The sequence below is a fragment of the Drosophila subobscura genome, chromosome E (assembly GCF_008121235.1).
Source record: "Drosophila subobscura isolate 14011-0131.10 chromosome E, UCBerk_Dsub_1.0, whole genome shotgun sequence".
Lineage (NCBI taxonomy): Eukaryota > Metazoa > Arthropoda > Insecta > Diptera > Drosophilidae > Drosophila > Drosophila subobscura.
In genome coordinates this window covers 16,009,917-16,027,857 of record NC_048531.1, presented here as the reverse complement: position 1 = coordinate 16,027,857, position 17,941 = coordinate 16,009,917, and the positions used below count along the sequence as shown (strand labels likewise).

The 17,941-nt window shown below is 45.8% G+C and overlaps 3 protein-coding genes across 6 annotated transcripts in view; 2 read left to right on the top strand and 1 right to left on the bottom strand.

Moving 5' to 3' along the window:
• LOC117891449 overlaps window positions 1-2,464 on the bottom strand; it is a 32,077-nt gene extending 29,613 nt beyond the window's left edge. The window contains exon 1 of one of the 2 annotated variants that reach the window (XM_034796929.1): window positions 1,849-2,464. In XM_034796929.1, the coding sequence (XP_034652820.1) occupies window positions 1,849-1,960 (112 nt within the window). In that variant the 5' untranslated portion in view covers window positions 1,961-2,464. The remainder of the gene's footprint in view (window positions 1-1,848) is intronic. The other variant, XM_034796928.1, reaches the window with a different exon arrangement.
• Window positions 2,465-13,793: 11,329 nt separating this feature from the next.
• LOC117890336 (cAMP-dependent protein kinase catalytic subunit) lies at window positions 13,794-14,714 on the top strand. The gene is made up of 3 exons (XM_034795128.1): window positions 13,794-13,875; window positions 13,939-14,268; window positions 14,329-14,714. Exons 1-3 carry the CDS (start codon window positions 13,828-13,830, stop codon window positions 14,671-14,673), a joined length of 723 nt encoding a protein of 240 aa, XP_034651019.1. The 5' UTR covers window positions 13,794-13,827; the 3' UTR covers window positions 14,674-14,714.
• Window positions 14,715-15,013: 299 nt separating this feature from the next.
• LOC117891265 lies at window positions 15,014-17,037 on the top strand. Of its 3 annotated transcripts, XM_034796638.1 has the most exons (5): window positions 15,014-15,121; window positions 15,186-15,491; window positions 15,563-15,796; window positions 15,848-15,888; window positions 16,644-17,037. In XM_034796638.1, exons 1-5 carry the CDS (start codon window positions 15,068-15,070, stop codon window positions 16,942-16,944), a joined length of 936 nt encoding a protein of 311 aa, XP_034652529.1. In that variant the 5' UTR covers window positions 15,014-15,067; the 3' UTR covers window positions 16,945-17,037. The 3 variants fall into 3 exon arrangements, with proteins under 3 accessions (XP_034652529.1, XP_034652527.1, XP_034652528.1); XM_034796636.1 differs by lacking the exon at window positions 15,848-15,888 and having other exon boundaries at window positions 15,563-15,812; window positions 16,517-17,037; XM_034796637.1 differs by having other exon boundaries at window positions 15,563-15,888.
• The last annotated feature ends 904 nt before the right edge of the window (window positions 17,038-17,941 follow it).

The following is a 17,941-nucleotide window of genomic DNA, read 5'->3' as shown; positions in this document are numbered from 1 at the left end:
TTCTGGCTTTGTTGATTGCTTGACAAATTGCCAGAAGGCGGAGAGATGGGGGGCGGAACATGGGCAGAAACAAGGGCACGAGACGGGGACAGCCGACAGGGGGCGAAGCAGAAGCAGGAGGGCAGCCCGCTTTCAGTGAGAGTTGTAGACAAGTGTTCTCTTTGTTCTCACGGATATTGTTGCTGTTGCTGTTGCTGTTTATGTTGTTGTTTCTGTTTCTGTTGCTGTTGCTGTGTCAAGCATTGACAGGTGATGCACGATTTCCGCGCGCCACGACCCCACTACATTTTCCCCCTCCCGCCGCCAAATCCCACCAACTGTCAATGTGCTCGACAAGGCCAATGAAATGTAACAAATTAACGATTTATCTTCTATAGAGTGCTACAAATTGAAGCGGGGTATTTTGATTGAGGGGGAGAGACAAGCCTTTGTGAACGAAACAGTTTCATTTCGTAGTGCCATTCCAATGAAACGGGACACGCTGTGCTTTAATGAAGACTCCAAAACGGGAAAAAAATCAAATCAGACCTGCTACCCCGCTGCTTTTTGTTATATTAACTGCCATCCCATTATAATTGTATAAATCTAGTATTTAAAATTGACATTATTGCATTGCATTGAGCCGTAACTTAATTATCCATTCGAACACGGGGTTCGTGACCGCCCAATGAGCAACCGCACTGAACATTTTATAAGGTCGCATGAATGTAAAATGGATTTGTGTGTGTGGGGAGCATTGAGGCGTACTTTTTGCACACAGTGCACTATGGTCCAGACGACCACTTTTCTTGGCCAAAAGGCAATTTTTAAAAGTTAAAACCAAGACGTGGTTTTTGGCGCTCTGCATTAGAAAAAGAGTGACCATCAAAGTTGCGTACCAAAAATTTGCATAGATGGCGCCACCTTCGCAAAATCAGCTGTGAAACCCAGCGGTCATTATTGAAAAGCACGTGCATTGAAAAAGTACCAATTTTATTGCTGTTTTAAATGTCTCATAAATTGAAAAATACGATTAACTGATCCAATTTTTTGGATGCATTTTATTCAGTAGGGTTTTTACTACGTGTTCTGTAATGCGAACGGTATCTAGTGGTTGGCGATGTCTTCGTAATTGTATGTCAAAGTGAGGCCTTCAATACGTGTCAGTTCGTAGTAAAGACTAATTTTTGAGAAGGTTTTTTTAATAGAGTGTCACCTAGTCCCACCTTGAAACCTATTGTGTGTCGTAGACCAATAAATGATTGTTAAAATGTATATAGTCACAAATGCCACATTTGACCACAACTCTTACAATTTGCATTTATAGATCATAACCTCAAATGAGAATTTTCAATGTTTTTTGCCGTTTGGAACACAATGAAGAAGAAAATTGTGAAGTAGGGTACCATTTTGCATTGCATTTAAGCCACAGTATTAGTCACTAGCTATTTTGGAGGGCTAGAGTGTAGCCAGGGTAATATTGTTTTATAATGGAAACTGCTGAAGAGCATGCTCTGTGGGAGAAAAAATGCGATTATCTTAGATTTTTAGGTTGTTTTAACTCGTGCTACGACTTTTATTTATAGAATCTTGATCTGCTAAACATATTCCCATCCTTTTTTTGCTTCTAACTTTTTGAGAAAAAAAATTAAAAACCGATTTTCCCTTAAAAAAAGGAGCTGCCACGCCCATTTTTTCAAAAAACCTTCCTCTCCCTATTCTTAACTTATATCAAAAGACTAAATCAAAAAATCTTGTTCCGTTCGCGAGTTATTCAATTTGGCCAAGAAATGTGGTCATCTGGACCATAGTGCAGTGTTTCAGCGTGTGTCTTTGTGTTTGTTGTGGTTGTGTTTGTGTCATATTTACCGCAAATGCCAAATGCCGCAATGCATGCAATAAAAATAAGTGCCGCAGGTTTTTGCATCCTGTCAAGGACACATCCGCTCTTGATGCGATATAATCCACTTGATGCTCGCATTTTCGCCACCCTTGTTACTGTTGTTGTTGCTGTTACTGTTGCTGCTTGTGTGGCAGCAACTGTTGATGGGAAATCGGTTTGGTGCACTATGAATTTTTTTTTTCGATTTTGTTGCTTTTATTTCTGCTGCCGCCGCTGCTGCTGCTGCTGTCAATTGTTTTGCATTTGTAAATCAATTTATCAAAGCCTTAATATGATCTCTTTTGTCCACTACACTTTTCATTTGAATTTCCATGTTGCATCCTTTGGTCTTAATTAAAACGATTTGATGTTGGTTTGCTTTTTTTCTCTCTTACTATTTACCGAATGGATTTTGCCATGCGTTTTCCGTTTGTGTTTTGTTTTCAGCTTAATTAAATGCAGTTTCTGAATTGATTTATGCACATTTTCAATGAATCTCGAATGCAATTAACTTCATAGCTCATTCGGAAACAACTTTTCACTTTAAACATTTAATATAATCCTTGTGGTTTTTGTTTTCTCGATTTTCTGTTGTTTATTTTCTTAGTTTTGGCAAGTTATTCTTTCGCTGATTTGGCGGATTTCTCACTCACATTCCACAGTCACCCGGCCTGCGGCCACACACGGGAATAATTCTAGTTAACATTCTTGACATTCATAATTCATTCCGGAAGCGGAAATAAATCACACATTCCATTTAAGGTGCACTGGCACGTCGCGTCACGACATGTTATCGGATCGTACTACGTTCCAGATCGCGGGAAAGCAACTCAGATCAAATCGAAGACCGAACACCGAGTTGAAGCGAAACGAACCCGTTCCCGCTGTGGTCAGAATTTAACTGACGAACGCGGTGGTGCCGAAAGGAGGATATGGCCAGAGCAGTGCCCCGTAAGTGGCAGACCAAAACTCAAGCCGACGTCGGCGTTGGCAGTAAGCTTCCTCAGCGATGTCTTTTCCTTGTCGCTCTTTCGTGTCTTTTGTTGCTGCTGTCAGTGCATGTACTTTTTGCACTCAGTGTGGTGGAGAGTGCGTCTGCTGCTCTGAAATTGCTGCTTGGACCGTGCCTGTCTGTTTACTTTAAGCTTTCGCACGCGACTGAAGCAACGATGGAGGACATGCCGCTGAACAGGCGACAGGCAGTGGCAGCAGCAGCGCAGTCTTCGCGGAACGCTTCGTGCAACGCTCTCAGTTGCTCTCTGTCCCTTTTGATGCGCTCTTTATGGCAGTTTATGGCATCTGCCTACCGGGAGTTTGGTCCATGGAGAGGAAAGGCTTCCGTTTTCCTATTTTTAGGCCCTTTAACTAATGGAGTTTATGTTAAATGTCAAAGCCATAGCCATGGGCATTTATAGTCGTGTCTAAAGAGGTTTCCTGTCCGTCCTTTTGTCGGTTTTGTGTATTACATTTAAATATCTGTGAGCCCAGTTTTTATTCGATAATATTACCTAAAATAGTAACCAAAAACAAAAATCTGCATTAATACGTCTTGCTACTAAAGTTATTTGATTCATTTTTAAGGCCCATGGCATTGAAATAAAATTCCAGATTGCAAAATTTGACGAAGATATTATCCATATTGAATGAAAGTAGTTTTCTGCTAGGGAACGTAAACTAAAATTTGAACTCTTGCCTGGCACGCTGTTGGTCGTCGTCGGTCAACAGCTGTTACAGATTTTATAGCAAACATTTTTCCCCAGCAAAGCATCAGCTTGTTCCGGCTCTCGCTCTCCTTCAGCGCGCACCTTCTGCTTGTGCGCCAAGCGTGTTGTCGCTCTCTCACGCTGCGCTGCTCTCTCGATTCTCTCCGCACAGCCGAACGATGAGCGTCGAAGCACGCGGGGGCTTCGTTTGGTGCCGAGCAACGGCCCTGGCGGCTGCAAACAAACGCCAGAAAACCGCTTCAATTTGGGTTATTGTGCTGAAATTAGTTGGGGGCTACGTTCCGTGCCCTCTCAGCTGATAACTTTCCCTTTCATATGCAGCACTCGCTCCACCGCTCCACCGCGCCACCGCACCACCAACATAGCTGCAGCAGGTTTAGGGCGTGCGGACAGTACCTAGCATACTTTCGGGCTAGCCAAACATTCGAGAGCTCTGCCTTCGTCTGCCCGCCACCCCCTTTAGAGGAATATTTCGAACCAATTCAGCTTGACCTCACCAGAAATTGTTGGGGTAGGACTTCACTTAAGGGCCTTCGAGGGTTTAAGTTGCGTTTGGGACTCTACAAATCTGCGTATCCACACATCAGGCAATGAAAACTTGCCCATCAAACATTTATCCATCACCGATGGATGCCCCCGATACTTTTCCCTATTTTTCCACAATTTGTCTCATCCCATTCAGGATATGTGAATAAATTGCCAGCAATTTCTGCTGCTGGGTAGCATATAAAAAGTTACACTTGCGGCCCTTACTTTTATGTACCCGCAGCGGCAGCGGCAGCAGCAGCAGCAGCCGCAGATTGCTCCGGCTTTCATTATCTAAAAACAGGAAAATCACAGACAATCAGTTAGCGCTGCTCGAGCAAATAAACTCGTCAAGAACCAACAGAGGAACGACCAACAAACAAAAAAATAAAGGGAAAGTGAAGGGCAAGATGAAGATAAAGAAACAGCAGAGCCGCCGCTGCAGAGGAAGAAGCCCAGACCAGACCAGACAGACGGACGGACGAGGCAACTTTTCTTTCTCTGCTTTTTCGGCAAGGTCTCCGCTTCTCGAAGTAAACTCTGACGAAAAAGTTTGCCCTGGAGTTGGACCCTGCCGTTTGCCAGTTCCAGTTTTGCAGTCAATGGTGCGTCATTATTTTCATTTATTGCCACAATCAGTCAACGTTTTATTTCCGGAATGTAATTAGGTAAACTGCCAAAGACAAACACACACACAAGCGAGCACACGCACTCAGGCACACACTGGCAGGAAATACGCTGACAGATGCAGATCGGCATGCCAGTGTGCGAGTGTCCTTTATTGGCCATGTGGGGGGAAGCAGTCGACAGACAGACATGAGAGCATGTAAGGGTCGCTCCTAGGAGGGTGCATTCGACTGGCTGTCAGTGGGGTAAGCTCTCCTCGACGCATGGAAAAATGTGGCCGAAGCTTAAGATGAACTCAAGCTCAAGATATACTCAAATGCTTTAAAGAAAAGAGGATGAAAGCGCAATGAAATGGGAGAATATTAAATGAACTTTGAGTTTACGTTTGTACATTAGACATTGGATATTTCTCATAATTTCTATTATCCAAAGTTGTCAACTGAAATGTTTCCCTAACAGAAAGAAAACTCTTCCAGCATTTTGTCTTTCTACCGCTGACCTTTGATGGAAAATTCACTTTTTCAGCTGCTGTGAAACAATTTAAAGAACAATTTATAGATAGATAGACAGACAGAGTAGGGGAACAATAAAAGGGCTTAACAAGGAAAAACATCTCAGCCAAGTGGAAGCGTACAACAAGCTGCAGGCAACTGCTAACGGAATACCAAAAATTGCCTGCTTGCGTCTTCCAAATAGAGAGGAGAGCGGGAAGCTGGGAACTGGGAGCTGGTAGGTGTAGCTGCCGCCTGTTTTGCAGGTGTGTAAGTGAAGCGCATGCACACCACTGAAAATGGTAAAGTTTGCGCAAAAAAGATGAATTGCTGGCAGAAGAACAGGACACAATGCCGAGGCTCCCCAGTCTCATCATCCCACAGCAGCGTACCGTACCGCCATCGGTCTGAGTGAAGCGAAGCGTTCCAGATAGAATTTGAGCGCAGTAAATTTTTCAATCGACTCGCTAATAAAGGCAATAAATATTCGAATCGCTTTCGCTTGGCATCACGCTTTTCCCTGTTCCCTCGATTCCCCGCGTTTCGTTTCGTTCGATTCGATTCGTTTCGTTTCATCCTGCTACGTCGATTGAAGTGTTTGCCTTCTGCGAGTTTATATATTGTACGATTACTAGATATAGTTTTTGTTATTTTTCCTTTTTGTATTATGCCTGATAATATCTAGAATCCTGACATTCCCTACATCTATTGCCATCTTCGCTTAACACGCTCGCTCGTTCACTCTCTCGACTTTCCTTCATTATTTTTTCCTTTTTCTTTTCAATTCTCCTACAGCATTGTCTTGTTGTTTTTGTATATTTTTGCTATTTTCCTTCCTTGTTAGACACTGCGACAGGAAAAATTTCATTTCGTTTCGCTGCATTTCACGTTAAATTCAATTTAACGTGAGCTGGTATTTCTCACTTCTTTCCACCTTGTCCATTCAGTTTTCCACTGCCATCCCATCCCGTACAGCATCTCTCCGTAGCATTATTCACAATTTTCACTACTATTTTGCTCTAAATCCTCCATCGGCCTTCCCCCTCTTCATTGTCCGTTGTTCGTTGTTCTTTCGTTGTTTTTCAGTAAATAAAAGAAGCGCAGCAAAGCAGAAATGAAGAAATTCTTCAAAATGGAAATGTGTCACACAATGCCATTTTGGTCAGGCCAAAACGGACTACTCCTAGAGCTATGCTTTTGATGGTGGGTTTCCGGGGTTCGTGTTCGGGGTCGGCGTCGGCGTCGAGTCAGTTCGGGTTGAGTTCCCCTGAAAGTGTGTTAAGCGCATAAATGATACACACAGTTACACGTCAGAGACTCACACACAGACACACCACAGATACGACCATGCTGGGAGTCGAATAAAATTGCATGATTCTCTCTCCCACTACAACTACGGCCATGGCTTTGACTAAATTGCCGACGTTGACGAACTGGCAATAGTTTTACTTCCTACTTCCCCATTGCTCCTCCCACGTCCTCCTCTCCTTGGCATTATTTATACGTCCCACTCATTTTCATTTTTCAGCCGTTTTTCCATGCTGAGGAGTGGGAGTAGGAAAAGGAAAGTATAGCGGGCCGCTCTCCACTTAACCAAATTGAATATGGAAATGGATTTTTATTGCAATTTTTGTTGTTTTTTCTTCTTTTGATTCGTTCGTTTCGACTTGGGAACAGGCGAACATTGTGGCAGATTAGATTATCGCCCAACAGTTGGCATCATCGATTTTTGCAGTAGAAGCACAGGCCCCGGGGAGGAGTTCCCGCTTCTCGGCGAACTTTTTTGGGGGCAAAGTTTATTGAAATATTTAGCGGGAACTTAAGTAATAAGTTGCCGAATCAGTACGCAAAAGATTAAAGTCCAATAAAACAGTGGCTGGAGCATGAAGAGGGGTCACTGCACACCAGAGGGGGAGAGCAAACCAAAATTGGGCTTTCATTTGCAATTACTGGGCAAAAGTTTGCCACGTCTTCGGTTTGGTTTCCATTCCGGTTCAGTTTCAGTTCAGGTACGGCTAGTAATGGGCTTTTAAGCTCTCTGAGCCCAAAAATTAAAACTCTCCTCATTCCCTCGCTGTGGGAGAGGACAGCTCTTCGACGGTGACAGTTCCATTGAAGGGCTTCATACAACAATACCCCATGCAGAGCCATCAATGTGAGCCTTGTGAGCCTTGTGAGCCTGTGCTCTCCCATTGATTGTTTCTGCAGACTGCTGATGCTTCCCCATAATTCCTGATGGAGATGCGATGGCATATGGCGAGTCGTTAATTATTTTTGCACAATAAGCAAGCCGCGAGTACAGGGCCTGAAACGAGCTGCCAAGCGGCCAATTATCCACCATAATGCTGTGATTTAATTTAAAAACCTGTCACAGAGCGAAAAACAGTCCTTTCATCCACAAAGAAGCGACGACGTCGATGGCTTCGCTTTGGCCATATCTTCTTAATTATGCCCAAGGCAGCACCGTGGGTGGGTGGCCCAACAATGGCACCGTTTGTACGTCGTCCCACCCGAAATGGTTTAAATTACGACTTAATCTGCGCTTAACCACTCTTCGCCGACGATGCACTCTGAAACGAAGAGATCCAGCAGATCCTTTTGTTCGGAGAATGCAGCACCTTCCCTTTCCATTCCTTTTGGCACTTTCAACTCTCAACAGAAGAGCTCCCAAAAGCCGGCTTACAGCTGAGTTTATGTCCGCTTAGGCCACTTCATTATGAGCAGAAAAGTTTTAAACTACATTGCAGAAGCCGACAGCCCCCACCAGCAAGTCGCTGGCTGGAAACAATGCAATTATTCAAAGTCCATCGATAGGGGGGATTGGTTACAGCAAAGTGTTTGTCTCGAGTGGGGGATACATGTATCCAATTGTGCAACATGTTTGCCGTTTGCAATTATAACTCTGCATTAATGAATGTGTGAATATTGAAACATTTTCCCAATTATGGTCAATTAAGCAGCATGGTTAGGCTGCACATATATAATATCTATAGCTGCAATGGATTCCTGTAGTGACTGACCGACATCACTCGCAATTTGATGCCTAGATGAGTGAATGAATTTGTGGATGGTTGACTTTACCCAGACCGGACTGACATGTGCAAAGATTTACAGGCACACAAAGTGTAAGAAAATCTGCTCAATAGTGGGTACAGAAATCCAATCATCTGAATATTTCAATGGAATGTTACGTATCAAAGACGCATTCAATGAGGCATTCCATGAAACGTGCTTCGTTATGTGTGGCACAAAGGGGTGATTGATTTCCTTTTACGTGTAATAAGCCAGAGCTCTTTTCAAACCAAATATCTTTATCTCATTTTAATATTAACACTATGCTGTCACTGCCAGCAGTTTACTCTCTCTATCGAGGTCAACAGGCACTGAAAGCCGTTGCTGGCGATGGGCCATAAAATCCGTGTTCAATGCGAAAAATGGCTGGATTGATATTTCACAATTAATAATAATTTTACAATATTTTGCAACCATCAATTAAGCCGTTGAGCTAATGATTTCACCGAAGTCGGTGCACTTCTTCCCTGAATTATTTCGAATATGATTTTACAGCCATGTTCATGACTGGGAAGCTCGACAAGGTGCAAGCCCGCACCCATAATCCGAGCTTACTGCAGCTGTCAAGCCATAAAACGAGAGCGCAGAGAGCCAGCTGATGGCAATGCAACAGACGGTGGCTCGGCTCTGACTCTGACTCTGGATGCAGCTGCTTAAGTCCCGGCACAAATCCCAGGCTAGAAGCCGCAACTGAAATCGAAAGCCTTCTCTGACTCTTTCTCTCCCTGCCTTTTGTTTGGTGATTGCATTATGTGCCGGAGGCTTTTCGGTAGCTACTCGTAAGTACCCCCTATACGTAGTGCCCGGACAGATGGGCGAAAGTTTTAAATTAAAAGTCCAACGGCAGCTTATGGAACAATTTACAGCCGCTTAAGCCACTTCATTACGGGCAAAACGTAGAGTATCCATGGGGACAGCGAGGCAAACAGCAGAGCTTAGTTTTTGTTGGCCAACTTATTGTTCGTGGCAAAAACAGCCGCCGCTGACTGCTGGCCAATGGGGAGAATGGGAGCGATTATAAATATCGATTATCGCTGAACAGATAGCACCATAACTCTGTCTCTCTCCCACTTGGCAGGTAAATTTCTGATGAATTTTATAATTTCATTTAAAATTTCATAATTTCCAACGAACGCATTTCGCTGGTATTTTGTCTTTAATGATGTTTAAATAAGCTCGTAGCCATTTGAAGGTTTCCTCGAAGACACAACCCCCCCACCCGCTCATTTATGTATTATTTACATAAGTTTGTTTTTATGTATGTATATGGTATGTAAATATGTATGCTTGTCAGTTGAAATGGAAAGTAAACTGTCGGCACATGTGTGTTTAGATTGCTAATAATTTGACGTCTGTCTCTTTGGGTTTGTCTTTGCCAAAAATGAAATTAAATTCTTCGTGTCAGCTCAGCTAAGGGTACGGCTAGGGGACAGGAAAAAGAGTCCATTGACTGTCACAATCAGACTCGAAAGATCTAAGGTCGGAAATGTGTGGGGAAATATCCTCCTCCCCACCCCCGACACTGAAATACATTCAACTTTTAGCTGTCAAACGATAGCAGCAACAGTTTTGGGTCGCTGAGGTGCCAGGGGTGTACGGTACCGAGAGAACCCTAATTAGTTTTTATGAGGATGCACACTGTTCAGGTGCTCACACGCACACGGTGCTCGGGACAACAGTCGCCGCTTCCGATGCGTGGATTCGTGCCGGAAGCGGACGTGGATCTGGTGGCGGCAAAGGACACATGCAGCTGCTGCGTGTATCTGTGTGTGTGTGTGTGTGTGCGTGTGCAGGTGCGTAATAAAGGACGTAAGTGCATCATGTGGTTAATGCACTTTAATTGCTGTTAGTCCGCTCAACCCTGTCTGTTGGCAATTGTGGCCACCACCACCAGCGACTGCATCGACTGCTACGGTGGCACCTACCTCGATCCTACTTGCTCGTTCCTCGTGCCCGCGCCATTTAACTTGATTAAAGTGTGCATTTGGATTACGTTGTGCAGCACTTCTAAACTGTGTAACAAAAGGTGCTTGGGGGGTCGAACCCTAAAACGTAATATCCACCAGTAAAATCAACTGGAAAAGCCAGTAAATCTACGACACACAAAGGAAATGTCCCTCTCCATTCGCCCGCTCGCTCGACAATTCCCTGGCGTGCAATGAAAGCGTTAATAAATTTCATGAGTTCTCGCATAAAAACTTTCCTCTCTTTCTGGCTCACTCTCTCGCTCTCTCTCACTCTTTTGGTGGCCTTCTGCCGCGCTTTGAAATGCAAATTCTGATTCCTGTGCAGCATCACTCCTCTGGCCGCCTGCTCCTACCCGGGAACCTCGTCTTGGGCGTCCATTGAAAAATTTAAATCACATTTACAATCGGATTAAATCTCAATGAGCATTGGGCTAAAATTCAAATGCCATTTTGCCATCAGACCGCACAAATATTGTCACAGAGAAGTCAAGGCCGGCAGCAAAGTTACCGCAGTTAGGCAGCCCGGCAGCCCCAAGCATATGGCACATGCAACGAATGTTTCCCCACCCTCTCTTGCTGCTTTTTTGTTGTAACTATTTATTTAAAAACACGGCAGCAAATGCTAGGCAACACGAAAATGTTGCATTGAATTAACATTTCGAGAGCGCAAAAAAGGTGTCGAGTACGTCAAAAAACATGAACAAAATGCTGCAGTGCGGATTGCGACTAAAAGATGCCCATTAAATGCTTGAATAGATGTATATTTAAGGATTCTGCCTCCAGCCTGTTATACTTCATGTTTCACTGGGTAATTTCACAACAAAAAGAACAGCGCTGCATGTTACACATTTTTAATGTTCTCGGAAAAAATGAGAAAAACTTGGGGAGGGGGGACTAAAAATAAAACAGAAAACAAACAAACAAAGCATAAATAAATGAAAATAATTTAAAATAAATACGTTTAAAATAAGCCAAAGTGTTGACAGTGGCAAAGTTTTCTCCTGCGGCAATTTGCATAAAAAACTTATTATGGATTTTTTGTTGCCCCTCGCGCAAGTTTTGCTCTCCAACAATGAGAGCGGACAGAGAACCACTCCAGGGAGTGACAAAAAACTAGCAAATAAATGGATTGATTCCAGTCAATTAGGTGAATATTCACTTAAAAGCCGACAATTAATTATAAATTAATTTATCACAGTTTTAATGGATATTTTCGCATCAACTTTAATTCCGTTGCAAAAAAAGAACAGTCTGGAAGAGTTCTGGAACGGCTCTGTCGCTGTGTCGGTGACTGTTTTGCCAAGATAAGAAAAAATAATGTAGAGCAGTTTCAGTTTATTTATCATAATTTGTGTGTTTTTATTTTTGATTCGTCGAGACACACACAACACCAATAAATCATTTGTGGAAATATCCATGCACAGACAGCCAGATAATTAGAGAGCTGTAAGACTTGCACCCGAAATTGAACCATTCCAGAGATAGGACAAACAATTTAAACTGCTTTTGAGGTGTGTTTTTTTGTGGGTAATAATTATTGCTATAATTTTTAGGTTCAGGATTTCTGCTGCTTTTACTCTACGCTTGCAGTACGGCTTTAATATTATTCCGCTTAAATTCAAACACATGAAAGTTCCCTCTTAAAGCTTCACTGCAACTGCATGCTGCCCACTCCTACTGGCAGGCGGCACTTTTGTATGCTATACACCAATGCTATGCTCTTTTCCGAATGCACTTTGAAAATTAAAAGACCCATTGTGCGTGCCCGTCTAGACCACGTCGCTATTTGCATTCGACGCTGCTGCAAACAAAGGAAATGACAGCAGCCACGGCCAGGGTAAACAATGGACAACAATAATCCAACGTTGACTCTGCATGCCACCCACTCCTGCTGCCGCATGATGACAGTTATGCCGTTTTTAATGACAGTCGAACAGCAGCTGGGGATGCGAGTATTTAAAGGCACACAGCCATCCGTCGTGCGCCCCCTCATAAGTCGTATAAATCATTGCGCTTTTGGGTCTCTCGTGTAATGAAAATGCTTAACAGCTACTTGAAAGCCGTAACCTGAACCTGAACAGGACAGGACAGAACAGAACAGAAGCCGGCTCACAATGCCACTCGAAGCGCATTACATGACTCAACCAGCACTTCAGAAAGACAGAGAGAGAACTCCGTGTAAAGAGTACTCCTTTTCCACATTGAAAACCATCAACCGAGAATGATGTGACACCAGCAGCAGCAGCAGCAGCAGAGACAACCCAATCTGATCCTTCCTGCAATACAAAAGGAGAAGGAGCAAATGGAGCCACTGACTGTGACTTGTGGCTTACCGCGGTGGCTGTCAGAACAAATAAAATGGCTGCCCACATTCAAATTAGCACTTGTCGCCTGTTAAATTTGCACTTGACTCTGCCTCAGAGTTTCAGGGGAGATGGAGGAAGGGCCTCCCGAGGGCAAAGCCGCATCCAAGTTGAGTGCCACAGATGCGCCTGGCAGGCGGCGGGATACCAGCATTCGGTGCGGCGTGGCTCCACACCAAAAGTTGGCCCTGTCTGCCCTGCACTTTTGATAAATCGTTCGCGTTGCCTGTCGCGACTCTACCATAAAAGGTGCCTAGCAGCACATTGTTGTAACTTGTAACTTGTAAATCTTGTTTGGTGTAACGCATGATATATGGGAGCTACACATACAAGGGGAAATCACCATCATCATCATCGTCTCTCCGCTGCCAGAGTTCTCTTTTTCTCTACGTTGATAAACATGTCACTGACTCTTTTGGCAGCAACTTTTTGAAAAGAAAACCAAGCGAAGGAACGGAATTTTTGGGGCTAATTAGAAGAATTTAAAATTTTCACTCTTTATCCAATATTCCTCAACTGATAGCACACTGGCAACGATCCATCTAAAGGGAAAGCAAGTAAAAACCTTGCGCTGATAACTGAAATTCATGGAAATTGGGAATTATTATAACAACTATTTATCAGCAACAATTGTTGCTATCATTTCTCGGAAGCGGCTCAGGGTTCTCAGAATGCAAAATATTAAAAAAAATAAAAAGCTACGGCTGATTTATGGGCGTGTAATCGACAGATTAAAATCATTATTCAAGTGCCACTCCACATTGATTTAATAAAACACGCACGATATGTGGCCAGATCGTCTGCAGGGCCTTGCCACGGCCAATATGATTCAGCAGCTCTAAATTAGGTTCTTATATCACAGCGCGAGATAAGACATTGAGCAGACTGTCAGACCCCAGCTGAGGAGGAGGGAAGCGCTTATCGGCGGCAGCCTCATGGAACATTTCCACTGATTGGGAGACGTTTTACCCGGCAACACAACAGCCACGCATCTAACCCACGTAATTTGGAGACACGAAAGACGGATTTTGGCTCTGTAGAAGCCAATTAGCAGCGAATTTGCCATGTTTTCTCCTACGATATCTTATCGGAGTGCAACTTCCGTGGTACAGGGGAAGCTGGCATTGCCATTCCGTATAAAAGGGGACTGCAATTGGCGGTAACACCAAATTGAAGAACAATAATCAGCCAATAAAGATGCATCTGTACACACGAGTTATCCTGCTGGCCGTGACCCTCTTCAGCGTGAGTTTCAGCGACAAAGCAGCTCCAAATGAGACGCTTCAACTCCTGTTTGGTTATATGTAGGTCAATGCTGCCCATTTCGGAGGCGATGCTGCCCTCGAGCAGGTCCTGTTCCGCATGGTCGAGGGACAGATGGAGTCTCGGGCGCTGTCCCCTGCTGGCCAGGCCTGCTCCAACAACTATGTGAATGCCACCACCAAGAACAGCGAGAAGCTCGCCAATACCACCAACGCGTGCGAGGATGTCGCCAACAGCACCACTGTGGCCAACGACAGGAACAGCAATGCCACCGTGCTCACCATCCGCAACCAGCTGCTGTCCCTCGAGCAGAATCTGCAGCTCTGCCGCAACGAGACCGACTCGGCCCGCTTCATCAACTGTACCGTCTCCACTGTGCGTGTTTATTCCTTACTCTCAATGTAGTGTCAGTCGCTGATGATCCCCTCTTTCCAGTTCGATAAGAACCTGCAGCTGTTGGACTCCTCCAACTCGCTGGCCTACCAGACTCAGTCACAGTTTGCCTCGAATGCCACCGTTGTGCAGGCCACACGATCCAACTGCATCAGCGCTGCCGTCGGCGATGCCAAGGTGCAGGCCATCCAGGCAGCCAACGATTATGACTCTTGCCTGGCCAAGATTCCCGCACAGCGAGTGATCTCGGAGAAGCCCAAGGAGCAGGAGAAGAAGGAGCAGAAGCCAGTGCAGCAGCAGCAGCAGAAGCCAGTGCAGCAGCTGACGCAGCAGCAGCAGCAGCAGCAGTTGACTTCCGTTGTCGAGAATTTTCCAGTGAATAATTAGACTTTCGATGAACAATTAAAGTTTCCCACTTTCCAAATGCATTTTCCCCCCTCTTGTTGTGTTCGATGACTGATCGGGAAGTTGGCCTTTCCGAGGCGGGGTTTCCGGGGATTTCCTTCTGGCCATTACTCAGCAGCCAACACTCCACTCTACGGTGGGCGTTCAGATTGTTTATCAGCTGTCGGGCGCTGACAATGCATTGTTATCAACAATTAGACTGCTTTTATTTTATCGCCTGGCAAGAGTGTGCACTGATTGTGGCAGCCCCAAAACAATTATAGATAAATTCGCTTAATGAAAATAGTGAAAATGAATAATCAATATCAAGTGGAAGTCGCTTTAAAATGGTTAGCGGATAGCAGGGGCCGACTCAGAAACGATTCGAACCGCCTTGATGGAGGTTCTTTGCAAAATATTAGCAGTATGCACGCTGCTCGTCAGTGCCCAGGTGAGCGGGGAGCGCACAGCCAAGACCCACTAGAAAGTTATCTAACAACAGGCGATTCCCATAGGCGTTCGTGGCAGTGGAGCCAGCCAGCTCCAGCGAGCTGTCCTGGAAGTCCCTCTTCTTTGATGCCCTCGTGGGAAACTCCGATGAGTTGCAGGCTGCAGGATCCCTGGGCAGCCTTGAGGAGTGCACGGCTATCTACACGGTGGAAAATGTCGAGATCCTCCTAAGTGCCGGCTACAAGATACGCCGCTGCGTCAAGGTCGCTGAGAAGGACATTCGTAGCTTCCTGAAGGATGCCACCCACACAAAGAAGGAATTCGAGCGGGAGCTGCGCTCCTGCCGGAGCCGCGATTGCTACGTGGACTCGGTAAGTGGAAGAGTGACTGCCTTCCCCATCTCCCACCGATGGCTGACTCTAGCGACTCTCATCTCATGCAGATCATGAACCTGTTCAGTTCCGTCCGCCTCAGCCGTCACGACTACAGGCGCAGCAGGCACTGCATCCTCAAGGAGGTGGAACAGGCTCTCGTTCAGCTGGACAGGGCGTCCATCGTCCTCGCCAACTGCCTCGCAGACCAGCAGCCACCCCAGAACAGCACTCTGCCCCCGCCCATCTGGAATACGACACACACCACTCCCAACTGGAACTGGAACACCACTTCCGGTCCAAATTTGAACACGACCGAAGGCCCGTGGTGGAACAACACAACCGCAGGACCAAACTGGAATACAACTGAGGGTCCCTGGTGGGGAAATACCACCTCCGGTCCCAACTGGAATACGACCCAAGGCCCATGGGGGAACAATACCACCCAAGGTCCGTGGTGGAACAATACTACCCAAGGTCCAAACTGGAATACTACCCAAGGTCCGTGGTGGAACAATACCACCCAAGGCCCGTGGGGGAACAATACAACCCAAGGTCCGTGGTGGAACAATACAACCGAAGGTCCGTGGTGGGGAAATACCACCTCCGGTCCAAACTGGAATACGACCCAAGGTCCGTGGTGGAATAATACTACCCAAGGTCCAAACTGGAATACTACCCAAGGTCCGTGGTGGAACAATACCACCCAAGGCCCGTGGGGAACAATACAACCCAAGGTCCGTGGTGGAACAATACAACCGAAGGTCCGTGGTGGGGAAATACCACCTCCGGTCCAAACTGGAATACGACCCAAGGTCCGTGGTGGAATAATACTACCCAAGGTCCAAACTGGAATACTACCCAAGGTCCGTGGTGGAACAATACCACCCAAGGTCCCTGGTGGAACAATACCACCCAAGGTCCCTGGTGGAATAATACTACCCAAGGTCCAAACTGGAATACTACCCAAGGTCCGTGGTGGAACAATACCACCCAAGGTCCGTGGTGGAACACTACCACCCAAGGTCCCTGGTGGAACAATACAACCGTTGGACCAAACTGGAACACAACCGAAGGTCCATGGTGGGGTAATAGCACCTCCGGTCCGAACTGGAATACTACCTCCGGTCCCTGGTGGAATATTACCACTGGCGGTCCAAACTGGAACACAACGCAATGGCCCAATACCAATACGACCCCTAACTGGACCTTGTCCACCCCTGTACCCAACTGGAACACAACACAAGGTCCATGGGGGAACAATGGAACTACTCTTGGGCCAAACTGGAACACCACCGTCCTTGAGCCACAGTGGAACTCAACCAATGGAATACCACAGAACCGAACAACCACCGAAGGACCGCAATGGAATGCAACCACAACCGAGGAGCCTGCCACCACACAAGGAAACTGGTGGGATAAGCTCATGAACGAGGTTGGGTCCCTGTTCTAGGCAGCCCCACGAGGCAGAGTCACGTCCCAAAGTCTAGTTTGGTGACGGCAAATAGTTGCTGTAGCAAATAAATCAAAGCAAAAAATATAAATACGAAGACTTGTGCCAGCATGCAGAAGTGTTTTTGCCCAATCCAAGAGGGGCAGCAGCTGATAAGCTATCGCTCCCAGCAGCGGCAGATCCAATTGGAAAAGAGTAAAGAAATCGATGGAAGTGGGCCACAAATTAGTCGGGGAACGATGGGAATCACCACAGCCGCCCACTGCTGGGCCTGATTAAGATTTATTAGCCAGCTGCGGACCACGTGTCGCAGACGGCTCAAAGAATAATGATGGATTTCAGTGGATGAAGTGGAGACTACGTCAGCAAAAATATCGGTCAGCAGAAAAGGCAGGCCTGTCAATACGGGGGGAGAGTGCTTGCTGATGGCAGCATGCATAACGAGCCAGCGGATAAGCTCCATAATTAGCTGGAATCTATCGCTGGCTGTGGGGCAGTAATGTGATAAGGGGAGAGCGCACTCCCACAATCATTCAAGTCAGTAAAATAAGCGTAATTGGCAAGTCAAAAATCACACGAGAAGACTCGAAATAGAGCTAAAGGAAAAGGTTCAATATCAAGGGAAAGGGACAGTCTGACATTTGCATAGCCCAGGTCGCAGGCCCATGCTGGTGCCATGCTGCAATGGAGCCATCCGTGGGTCTGCAGTGGTTGAGCACACAATGGGATTCCGACCTAAACAATGTAGGTATGCGGAAAACTTTTAGCCTCCGTGTGCCAGTAGATAAATCAACCTGGATCATCACCCTTTCAGCATTCGTTGTCAGCATACACTCTCATGTGTGTGTGTGTGTGTGTGTGAAGAGTAAATCCCCGCCCCGTGTCCGAATAGGTGTGCAACACACACACGCCAATACACAGGCACCCACGCACACCCACCCTTGCAGCACTGCAGCTATAAATTGCAGCAGGACCTGCCTGCCTCCATCTCCATGCA

Bases quoted from the DNA above. Each gene is read 5' to 3' on its own strand.
- LOC117890336 (XM_034795128.1), top strand. From the start codon at position 13,828: ATGCATCTGTACACACGAGTTATCCTGCTGGCCGTGACCCTCTTCAGC. The intron at 13,876-13,938 runs GTGAGTTTCAGC...GGTTATATGTAG, and splicing joins TGGCCGTGACCCTCTTCAGC to GTCAATGCTGCCCATTTCGG. The intron at 14,269-14,328 runs GTGCGTGTTTAT...CCCTCTTTCCAG, and splicing joins TCAACTGTACCGTCTCCACT to TTCGATAAGAACCTGCAGCT.
- LOC117891265 (XM_034796636.1), top strand. From the start codon at position 15,068: ATGGAGGTTCTTTGCAAAATATTAGCAGTATGCACGCTGCTCGTCAGT. The intron at 15,122-15,185 runs GTGAGCGGGGAG...CGATTCCCATAG, and splicing joins CGCTGCTCGTCAGTGCCCAG to GCGTTCGTGGCAGTGGAGCC. The intron at 15,492-15,562 runs GTAAGTGGAAGA...CATCTCATGCAG, and splicing joins GCGATTGCTACGTGGACTCG to ATCATGAACCTGTTCAGTTC.